Source organism: Wolffia australiana, chromosome 2, assembly GCF_029677425.1.
Source record: "Wolffia australiana isolate 7733 chromosome 2, ASM2967742v1".
Classification (NCBI taxonomy): Eukaryota; Viridiplantae; Streptophyta; class Magnoliopsida; order Alismatales; family Araceae; genus Wolffia; species Wolffia australiana.
Window position 1 is genome coordinate 19290704 of NC_135836.1, and position 11066 is coordinate 19301769.

An 11066-nucleotide genomic window follows, 5' to 3' on the forward strand; every position below is an offset into this window, starting at 1 on the left:
ATCCGTGCCCGCGTGTCTTGTCGTCATGTGGGAGGGGGTTCTTAGTCATTTGGACTCCCCTCCCCTGTTTCCCCCTTTTTCATTTATGTTTTGTTCTTTTTTCCCTTTATTTCGTAATGGGGGCCCATTATATAAGCCCTCCCCCCCCTTTAATGGACCAATATCCCCTCTCCCCCCTTAAGAGCCCAATAGGGGCCCATTAATTCCCCTACTTACGGGAATAGTGGGCGCCTTAATGAATTAGATTTGTTTTGCTTGAATCTGAGGTTGAATTTTCACCAAGGAAGACAGGTCTCCCCCTCCCGCACCGGAAGAAGAGAGAGTGAAGAAGGGAAGAGGAGGACGGAGGAGGAAGAATCGACAGGGAGATTAACCGAATCAACCCACGATCGCCAACTATTCCGACTCCGTCAACCAAACAAGGTCCATTAGACGCAGATTAACTGACGCCCGTCAACCGGCACCCTCAATCCGACACCCGTCAATCTGTCGAGCTGACAACCACGCCACGTCCTCGTCTCCTCCGGACCGCCCGGCTGCACTAGAATGAGATATTGAAAGAGAGAGAATGTGAGAGAGCAAGAAATGAATCAGGACGATAGAATTAAAAAGATAGATAGAGAGAGAGAGAGAGAGAGAGAGGAGAGAGCAAGAAACAAATCTAAAAGAGAGATCGACAGAGATAGAGAGGGAGAGAGCAAGAAAGGTTGAGAGATCTAGAGAGCAGGACAGAAACTGAGGAGAGAGGTCCTACCGAGTACCGAGTGGCATGGGCAGTGACTGATGATGGCAGCAGAGGCAGCGCATGACAGAGATCCAGACAATGACAAAGCAGGATTTTGGCGGAGGATGACAAGGGACTTCTCTCTCTCTCTCTCTCTCTCTCTCTCTCTCTCTCTCTCTCTCTCTCTCTCTCTCTCTCTCTCTCTCTCTCTCTCTCTCTCTCTATCTATCTATCTTATGAATAATATCGATTATTCTTATTAGGTTCAGTTGCAAGTCCGGTTCAATGTAAGAACCAAAATCAGAATGCATGTTGGGTCAGCCCTCCAAAGACACAACCGGTCCAGCATCACGGAACTCTGGTCAGATATTGACCTTACCTATTTGCATGGCAGCAGCGAAGAATAAACAAATTGATTGATATCATTTGTACAATTCTAAAACCACTTAAATTAATTAACTCTTACGTTTTTCATCCACTCGTCCGAACTCGTCAGTCATCATTTATCGTTCACTGCCCAGCCGTGAACTCAACGACCCACCCTACTCTTTCCCCATGGAATCTCCCTCTTCTATTCTGAACTTGTCTCCTCTACCTATGAATCAGCGGAGCCCCTCGGCCTATACGACTCGAACCCAGCTCCCGCCACACATGGGGCAGCCCAAGGCCCAGCGGCTGATCCACCATGCCTCGCGCTCGTTTGAGATGGCGCTTGAGCTCCCCGGCGGTGCAAACGCTGACGTCTGCCGCAGGCATCGCACGCACTGCGCCAAAGTCAACAAGGAAACAACATCAAATATGGAGATCTGGCCGGTGAAGAAGAAGAAGAAGAAGAGGAAGGGAGGAGTTCACCTTGTACCAGACACCATCCAAGCCCGTCTTCCAGATCGCTGAGATGACATCCCGTCGAGATCCCATGATCCCAAGGTAGGACCCGAGGCCCGCCGAGGTCCTCAATCCAAAAGCTGCGTCTCTCTCCGACAGCCTGCGCTTCCTCGGCCAGATCCTTTCCCCAATTGACGAAAACTCCAGGCTGTGGTGGGGATCGGCAGTGATCCCACTGCGGTTGAGTGGCCACGTGTCCTCCGGATCTGACCACGGCCCGCCGAACATGTTTCGCCGGTGCCACTCCTCTGCCGGCGGATGCAGCTCCAACTCCCGCAGCAGCAGCCCCGCCGCATCCGCACCTCTTGGCCGCGGCATATTCTGGTCAATGCCAAAGTTCTTTTGGGTCAACCATCTTCTCTTGACTGTGACTGAAGAACACGTGGAGCATCTACCTGAATGTGAGGACCAAGAGATGCTTCCACGACCTCGGGCAACACGGTGTAGTTGCCGTCGATGTAGTGCAAGCGTATGATTATGCTGTTGGAGCCCACCTGAGAGACCGGCAATGGATGGGATAGCGGTGCGGTCCGCCGGCAGAGATCCACAAGTATGAGAAACAGGACTTTAACCTGCACCATTGACCAAAGAGCTTGTTTGTATCATGAGTTCAAGCAAATGGCGAGTTGGAGTCTGAAACAGAGTATAGGGAAGCTGTTTACCTCATCAGATGTGTAACCTTGACCGGCATTTCCAGAGCCAATTTTCAGAGCCCGGCTGGCAGCAGCGTCTTCCTGGGTCTTAGGCTGACCAGCTCGGCCGCCGTCTTCGGCCTTGGAGCCGGCGGCCAATTGAGCCTTCTGGGAGGAGCCCATGAAACGAGGCAACTGTCTCTTTCGGAAGAGCAGGCAGAAGAGAAGAAGTTGGCAGAGTCGATGGAGGAAATGGCAGTCTCCAATGAGTCTGACGGCAGGGGTCCCGGGAAAGGTGCCTGTGTTGATGCTTATGGGCACGAAAGAGGCAGCCTGGCCAGTCCCCGGGTTGGGCGCCGAGGACGACACTCCGTCGGCATTGCTGCTGATTTTGGCTATGGCTCCTTGAACCCACGCCTGCATTTGGGTGCTCCCCATGGCACTCGTCGTCCCACTCTGACTGCCTGGAATGAAGCAAGCCATGTGAGATTAATCCCTCCCTCCCCCACCCCCAAAAAAAAATGGAATTTTCATCAGAGATCAAGATGTACGGACCCTGACTGGCCGATTGAGATGCAGCAGTGTGTGCAGCGGTGGCGGCGGCGTTCCTGGCACCGCTGGCATTGGCGGAGACGGCGTGGCTTGCCAGGGTGCGGCAGAAGCTTGCATAGCGCCGGAGCCGGGTTATGAAATGAGATGCCAGATCCAGAACAGCATCAACATATGGCTGTAAGAGGGCAAGATGATTGATCCAGGTAATGTTCCAATTATATTGGAAGATTAGGGGGTTAAAGTTAGGGAAACCTGGATACTCTGAACAAGGGCTTGCTCGACCACCATCTTGTCAGCGTCGATGCCGGCCAAAGTTTCACCAGAGGCCTGCCAAGGCTCGGCCAAAAGAGTTGAAGGGTTGACCAGTGCTGACTCGATTCCTTTGCCCAGCATGTCTAACAACAGTCTTGCTTGCATGTCCAGAACCAGCGCTCTTACATCCTGGGCATTCGTTCCTTCAAGCAATCTGCATTTTATCCTATCTAGGCACTGCAAGAAACAGAGAAAAACTACACTGATTCGGTTTTTTTTTATTTTTACACTTTTCGTTCTTTGACAGAAAGCGCAACCTTGAATAGAATCAGAGCAATGGGCAGAAATGATGCGAAAACCTACAGGTCCATATTGCTGCCTGTGCTGAATGGACGGAAGAGAATGAAAGTCAGCGTCCAGTACGGCGATCACACTGTTTAATGATACTGACAACAGGGCACAAAAATTTCAGCTTTAGTTGAATAAAATTGTCATTCAACTAAAGTAATTACATTTGAGTTGCTTACCTATCCCATCCTCTGCAGCACTGTGAGTGCAACCAACTGCATCCCACCAATCAATTCCAACCAACAGACTCCACCAAAATCTGAACGAAAACAGATTAAACCATTGCTTGCAAGGTCAAATGAGACATAAATACCCATTTTTGAAAATACCTGTCGACAATGGCCCGTTCCCAGATGGAAGAACTCGCCTTTGCCTGTGTGCTGGATGTAGCAGGAGGAAGAACCCGAACAATTTTTAATGTGGTACAGTCCTTTTTGGTGTCATGCCAAACTGAAGCTAGGCAGCAGCTGGTGGATGAAAATGCAGGAACAGCAATTGTAGAACCCACGTTCACTTGGTAGCTGTCCAGAGGAGAGAAGGATGATGCAGAGAAGATGTGAACCCCACCCCGTAGGAAAGCAACAGCGACCTCGCCACCATGAGCAGAGTACAAGATCTGGGCCAGCATCCTCATGTCGCTCGGCAGATCGTATGGGTCAAAGATAAGCTTGTTCATCTTTTCAGCACTGGAGTCAGAAGACGTTCCCCGCTCCTCGGTTATATTTGCCACCCGAGAAATTTCTTGGGAGCTTATAAAATCGTTTGTTAGTGGGAGGCTCTTATTGACCCTTGAGAGCCAAACCGTTTTCATGGGAGGCTGCCCACTGAAATTGGAAGCTGGGCTCCCGAAAATGGGGTGGAGGGCGACAGATTGAAGGGAAGATTCCCAGCACTGCACTCGCCACCCCGTTATCGAAGGCCCCTCATCAGGGTCATAGGGAGACATGTATTGACCTGAAAATAAATTCAGATTTTATACGACGATACTGACACATCCACTAAATGGAGGTATTCTTGATAAAATACATTCATGTTCAGGAGTATGTTTTTTCTACGAAAATGTTCAGGTGTATGTCTTCTCCATAGATGTTTTGCAGTCTTAACAAAAGATTAAGCACGCAAAAATCAACGGGGACTAAATGCTGGAATACGTAACATTAGCCAGCATCGTAATTTCATTCTTTCTTCAATGTAAAGAAGCTCAAAGTAAAAAATATCACGGATCAATAGTAGTGTTTGACGACAATTCACCATTGTTCCCTTCAGTGTAATCATAGTTCGTCTTGGCCAGGATGAGGATGACATCATTTTCATCGTCACTCCTCCGCAATTAGGACGAGGATGACAAAGTCGTCATCATCGTCATTTCATTGGCCATCAATGACTAGAACAATGACAATGACAGTGGGGGGGCGAATCCCTCCTGCCATCACAAGCCTATCATCCTTGTCCAAGATTGACGAATGGTAACTGTCCTCATCATCTGTCTGAGCCAAGATGACAATGATGAACTCGTCAATGTCACATGAGCTTGTGACAATGACATCATCATACGAACTTCGTTCTGTGATGGTAAACACAAACTAGAAGGATGGCAGGAAAAAGTATGCACAAAAAAAGATAAAAATAATGAACTGGAGCAACAAAGTACCTTCTACAACAACAACAGAAATTACTGATCCACCACGAGTTGGATCAAAAGCAACGGCAGTAACACCAGAGCCCCATGTAGTAGTTGTCGCAGACTGTGCAGCTGCTTCAGGACTAACATAGGCCGAAAAATTTGAAACCGGCGAACACAGAAGCAAAACAGATTCGATGGAATCTTCATCCGGTTGTTTCTTTCCTTGCTTTGCCTCAGTAAGCAAGTGCTCCTGCCAACCCAATAGATAGGATGCTAAAGGTGCAAACCCACCCCAAGAAAGATTTAAAGAAGATGGAACCCCCGCACCAGCCGTCATCTTTGGTGAAGAAAATAATTCGTTGCCTGGGCCTGGAGTCACTTCCCATACTACCACAGTGGATGGATTAACAAGAGGAACACCAGCTATATGCATTGCGCCAGCATCAGTAATTATGGCATCCGCCGCCATGATTCCGCTAGGACCAGCCCCTAACAAACCTTTGCTAGTAGCAAACCATTTCGAAGGATTTTCACTCTGAGAAGGAGGCCATTGGGACCAGTGGAGCTGGAGAGAGCCAGAGGAAAATACCGAGCACACGCAAAGAAAATTTGGCCACCTTGCTGAAAAAGGATTTCTCAATAAAGAATGATCAGCAATTCAATAAAGTTCGATGATCACCTAAAAATGGATAGAAAGTGAAAGCGGGAAGCTAGAAACCTGCACTCTGCGGCTGCTGCGCAAGAAACTTTTCCTCAAAAGTTGACTTTTGACTAACCAGGCTGCTGGAATTCGAATGAAGCCATCGATGCTGTGGAAACGGTATTAAGAGGATATTAATCCAGATTGACGTAAAGTTAATATTGAGAGCACCGTTTACAATAAAAGAATAATGGATGTTGGAGGAAGACAACTTCCCGGGCAACTCCACAGTTTAGGCAACTTATTTATTCACAGTTAAGCATAAAGGCATGAGCTCTGTTTTCACTCTATTAGCACTTCTATAGTTCTAATTAAAGATAAGTCCTAGTTCGATGGCCTACAACATGGTAGATCTCAGGTACTTTTTTATTGAACACGTTTTAATTTTTCAACATTGAAAAACATCCGAAATGGCAAAGTAATGGTAGAATCCACGCAGAGCGTGATATCAAAGAATAAAAGAAGCTTAAACAACTAGGGGGGAAGGAGATTACCGGGGACGTTCCTGACAACCATTTTGTAACAACTGCTAAATCTTGATGCCACTCATGCTCGTGTTGCCAACAGTTGGCATCACGGACAAGATTTACAGGACCCTATATTTGAGCATAGATGTTAGAGAGAATTAAATCTCAGAAACAAGCGTGCAAAATAAGGAATGAAATCAAACCGAAAAGAAGTGAATGATAAGTCAAAAAATGTATGATGAAGAAAGCCAGAAAACCCTACATTCAACAAGCGGAGCCAAGAGCAACAATGTTGTTATTCTAGTTGGGCATCAGAATGAATCAACATGGATGACGTTTAACAACATAACGAATGATAAGAGTAAATGGACATGCTCACTTGAGATGGTTGGGTCCAAATTGTTATCCTCCCGTGAATGTTGGCAATCAGAAGAGCTCGCGGACAGGACTTTGGAGACCATTCGATGAATTGTACAGAATCACGAGGAGAATCTGATAGATACTAGATTAAAGCTTGGCGGGAGAAAGTCATACATCATAACAAATAAGAAAGGAAAAATAAGTGAAATCATTAGACAAGCTAGTGGTAGAGGTCAGACCACTCGTGAGAAAGTGTATCGAACGCATGAAATAATGCTTGAATCTTTGGTTACCACTAACTCAGGGCAAAGGAGTGTTCAGCTTATCTCGAGAATGTTAAGTAAAGCGCACAGCTTCTCGTCTTCATCATTAAACCAAGGATAAAACAGGAATGGCACAAAATTTCAATGACAGGGATAAACATGAGTCTTTATATGTAATGAATTATGACACCCTTTTCTTCTGCACGCCACCTTGAACGTTTTGGACAGTGAATATCCTAATGCTGGCACAATGCTCGACCAAATTTGGTTTAAGGATATATCCTAGAAAGGAAGCAGGTTGCAACAGGCAGCAGCTTGCAACAGCTTGTGATTTTTCTTTGAACTAGCGTTCAGAAAGCCGCAACCATCGTCAAAGAAAAATGGATATAAAAGTTAAAGTAATCTACCAGCAGTCACATCGAAAACAGCAGATTCTGTAGGTCTCTCCGGATTCACAATGTGAATAGGAATCCAAAAGGGCGAGTTTGCGTTTGAACTGAAAATATAAAGAAGATTATTCAGTACTCAATAATCATTATAGAAAATCAAGAAATATAAATGCTTCAAAATAAAGTAAGCACAGTTCATCTGGACGGCTCTTTCTCCCACAGCGTCAGATTTCTTCGCAGAATGGTTCATCAAAATGATTTCAAAATTACATACAAAATTTTACCGTAATCTGCATTGTGTCAGTATGGTCGACCACAAGCATTGGCACAAGAATCTTGTGAGTTGGATTATTTCTATAATTATATCCAGGTCGATCCTGCGCCCCTGGTAACCCTATAAAAGATATTAGGTTGGTTCTGGAAATGCAAATTAAATTTTACAGTTACAATAATTATGATATGATACCCGTTAGAAAAATATTATCCGGAAAAAGAAGGCCTCCCGGCCCAATAGAACCCCTTTACGAGGAATTACAATTGGGGGCCAACTCGCGTCTTCAGAATCAGCTAATCTCATCCTGGTACATGAATCACCCTCTATAATCTTACCTTATCGATTCACTTATATAATCTCATCCCATTTTTCAATTCAGGTATCCTTACAGACAAGTAGGAAAACCTTCCTCGCTATAACAAAAAACAAATGTCAAATTCTGGTGAATCAGAACCGCTCCCTCTTCCCATCCCCTGTCATCCTTTCTTCCTATTTTTACTCGGACTTGATGGTTCCATATAGTTCTTTTGACAGTCGAAAGACTGCTGCAATCTTTGATAAAAAACTTACTCAAAAATACTGTCCTCACTGAAACTAGATTGATATTCTTTTGTTTCTATCAACATACATGCCCCTTTTTTTTTAGTGATATCCACAACAGAAATAAGAAACGAAAAGTGCTAACAACATAAGAGCATCCGACGGCAATTTCCTTTGAGAAAAGATAAATCTGAATTATGGTGATTTGACATCTTTTCCAGCCTATGTAGGTCAAGAGATATGACGAAAGTTGAACTATCACGAGAGAAAAATAAAAGATACAAACCTCGGTATTCTTGCACAGGTTTCTGAAGCACAGGCTATAACGTTCAGAGTCCCGCACCACGCAACTGCACTGGGGAAAAATGGCACTTATTATTGGACCGTCTTGGAATTAAAAATAACAGCCTCAGAGAACACAGGCGAAAAACTTTTCACAGAAATACAGATGAAACAGCGTGAAGAAACAGCGGCAAAAAAAGCATTATATATAAAAAACGACAATAAGAACGGTATTATGAAATTACATAGCATTAAAGACTATGAACTCCCCACAGGATCAAAACACATTCGACGTACTAGGCAACTCACTCCACTCTCTGTCACAAACGAGAGTGTTGAAATCAATACGGCTTACAGAGAATTTAAGAAAACATACTCAAAAAGAGAATTAAATATTTTCAACATACAGCAAGCCTTCCGGAGGGTAGACAAGTAGAAGATAATTTATTCTTACCCACCAAAGGAAAACTTACATGCGATGTTGCTCTCGAGCTTTAGAAATACCCAGAAATTAATCTTCTGTTATATACTTTATTCCGCATACGATGCGTGTTGTCTTTAAAGAATTAGTCCGCCAAAATCCGGATAAAAGAAACCAAATTCTCTCGTGATGCGTAACTAGGCTCTGACGGAGGAGCGGATAAACGGGTTTCCACGTTAAGTTTTTTCCTTCTTTGAAACAATTAAGTCCCCCTTATCTCACCCTATCTTTCCAAAAACTAGAGAATCTCAGAATTGAAGCAAGAACATGAATTTATAGCTCCGACACACAAGTCGTGCGATTTATTCCTCATTTAGCAAGGCAACGGCGAGGTTCACTCCTGAATTAACGGACGTCTGACAATAGTCTCTGACGATAAAAAGCTTGAATAAGATTCAGAAAATATCTCACCACTCCCTTTCAATCCAAAGATGTTCACATTCAGGCTGTGAAAGCCTAGGTTTTAGAACACCCCGAACGAAGAATTCCGCTAACTAAGATTTTAAATAATTGTCGCGGCCGTAGGTGAAGTATCATGTTCCGATTACTCCAAATAATTCGAGTAATAATAGTAGGGAATACGAAAGCATAAATATTCAGACATCACGTTCCCCTTACGACCAAACTTCGGTATAATTGGAGTGAGCTTCAGCACAGAAACAGGAGACGCCATAAAACTTCAACCCGTCAGTTCACGACGAGAATTCCACCAGCGATGGAAAATACTTCCGGAATTGGGCGACTATAGCGTAAGGATCATGCGCAGGAACGATTAAAACGCCGACGCAAGAAAGTGGAAGAGCAGCACACCTGAATTTCCCACAGAGCTCGGGAACCCTCATCCTATGCCGAACATTAGATGGAGGTTGCATGAGTCGGATCTGGAAAACAGTGGCCGGAGGGACGGAAGAACACGAAGACCCATCTCCATCCTCCATCGATTGATCAAGCGGCTCCTGCTTCAGAGCATCTCTGCCAGCTCCCGCGCTTGCCCCATCGACGGAACCATCAGAAGACTTTACGTGTTCTTCTTCGGCAACGATGGTCGTTCGGTCCAAGTCAGCATCTTGTGGGGGCACAGGAGCGTCGGTGGTGGAGGCCACCGCGCCCTGGGCGCTGCTCATTAGCCGACGAGGGCGGTGACGGGAACCCTCAAATCATTTAGAGGCGGCGTAGCGCAAGGATGCTGTTGCTGTACAGTGATTACGACGGGAACCTTGAAGAGGACACTAGGGTTTGAGGATCAAGACTTGTTGGATCACTGAATGCACTCCGCGTGGAGATCAAAGATCGAAGATCGCAGGAAATGATAAAAGATTGACGGAGCAGACGAAGCTCGAGCTTTTCACCTTCGATTGGGCGCCTCCCGTCGCTGTCCAACCAAACCCCTCTCCGAAGAAAATCGCTCGCAAATGGGTAGAAACGGAAGCTTTTACCGTTCTTTAAATCGAGTTATCTGCTTCTCTTCTCTGGTAAAAAATATAGTCCTTGTTTCTATTCCATCTCTTCAACGATTTAGAAGATAATTTCCATCATCCGTTATTTCGAAAATTTCCAAAGTAAATGTTTCAATTTCTTATTTCACTATGTTCAACCCGAGTAAATTGGAGAGTTTCAATTTGGGGGAGTTATCCAGTATTTTTCACCTCGAGTGTAGTTCCAGAAAAAAATAATTAAGAAAGAAAGTGTTGACCTATTGCCTAAACCAAATCATATCAACCACCATCACATCATAGTAATATAATATATATTTATGTCCACCAAGGTCCAAATCTAAAAAAAATAAAAGAACTCTAGTTTGAAGTCTTTGAAGAGTTTCCCTAGTCCATTGCGCGATCTTTGACAGTAGTACATGAACTAGATTTGTGGTGGTTAAGTATTTTTACCTCCTTTATCATGGAAAATAAAAGAGAAAAGTTTCAGACGCTCTCTCGCACTATGTGGTAAATAACAATAAAGGAGTTATTATCTCCTTGCATGGAATTATTCCACAGCTTTGGAAATTTTCCATCTAAATTGTTTTAAATCTTCTGTACCCTCTTTGTAAGACTGATTGTCCCGTCATTTGCTGAATCAAAAGATTAAGAGGAATTATGACCACCTCCCCATCTCAATCTTGGAAAACTCTAAATGTATTATGAAATAAATGGAATAAACTACTTGTTGCACGTTCCTTCACACATCTACACCATGTTTTGTTGAATTTAACTAGCATACTGCACCAAGTATATATACTGAAGAATAACGTGTTATTTATCGTGTAGTTCTAGTATATGACCTGTATTTCAAAAAC

At 44.5% G+C, this 11066-nt stretch overlaps 1 protein-coding gene across 2 annotated transcripts; it reads right to left on the minus strand.

Annotated features, from left to right (window-relative positions):
* Positions 1 to 971: 971 nt before the first annotated feature.
* Positions 972 to 10185, minus strand: SFR6 (sensitive to freezing 6). 2 transcript variants are annotated; one of them, XR_013580656.1, is made up of 17 exons: positions 9584 to 10185; positions 8297 to 8365; positions 7215 to 7303; positions 6564 to 6676; positions 6212 to 6313; positions 5736 to 5826; positions 5045 to 5638; positions 3723 to 4347; positions 3573 to 3652; positions 3409 to 3491; positions 3046 to 3282; positions 2797 to 2968; positions 2272 to 2705; positions 2005 to 2181; positions 1577 to 1930; positions 1191 to 1488; positions 972 to 1103 (listed from the first exon to the last, which is right to left on the minus strand). XR_013580656.1 is itself a non-coding variant. In XM_078571312.1 (16 exons), exons 1-16 carry the CDS (start codon positions 9895 to 9897, stop codon positions 1345 to 1347), a joined length of 3678 nt encoding a protein of 1225 aa, XP_078427438.1. In that variant the 5' UTR covers positions 9898 to 10185; the 3' UTR covers positions 1121 to 1344. The 2 variants fall into 2 exon arrangements, 1 of the variants encoding a protein (XP_078427438.1); XM_078571312.1 differs by lacking the exon at positions 972 to 1103 and having other exon boundaries at positions 1121 to 1488.
* Between the last annotated feature and the right edge of the window lie 881 nt (positions 10186 to 11066).

Bases quoted from the DNA above. Each gene is read 5' to 3' on its own strand.
- SFR6 (XM_078571312.1), bottom strand. From the start codon at position 9,897: ATGAGCAGCGCCCAGGGCGCGGTGGCCTCCACCACCGACGCTCCTGTG. The intron at 6,677-7,214 runs GTAGATTACTTT...AGTATCTATCAG, and splicing joins TGTTTTCGATGTGACTGCTG to ATTCTCCTCGTGATTCTGTA. The intron at 3,283-3,408 runs GTAGGTTTTCGC...TGTTTCTTGCAG, and splicing joins ACAGGCAGCAATATGGACCT to TGCCTAGATAGGATAAAATG.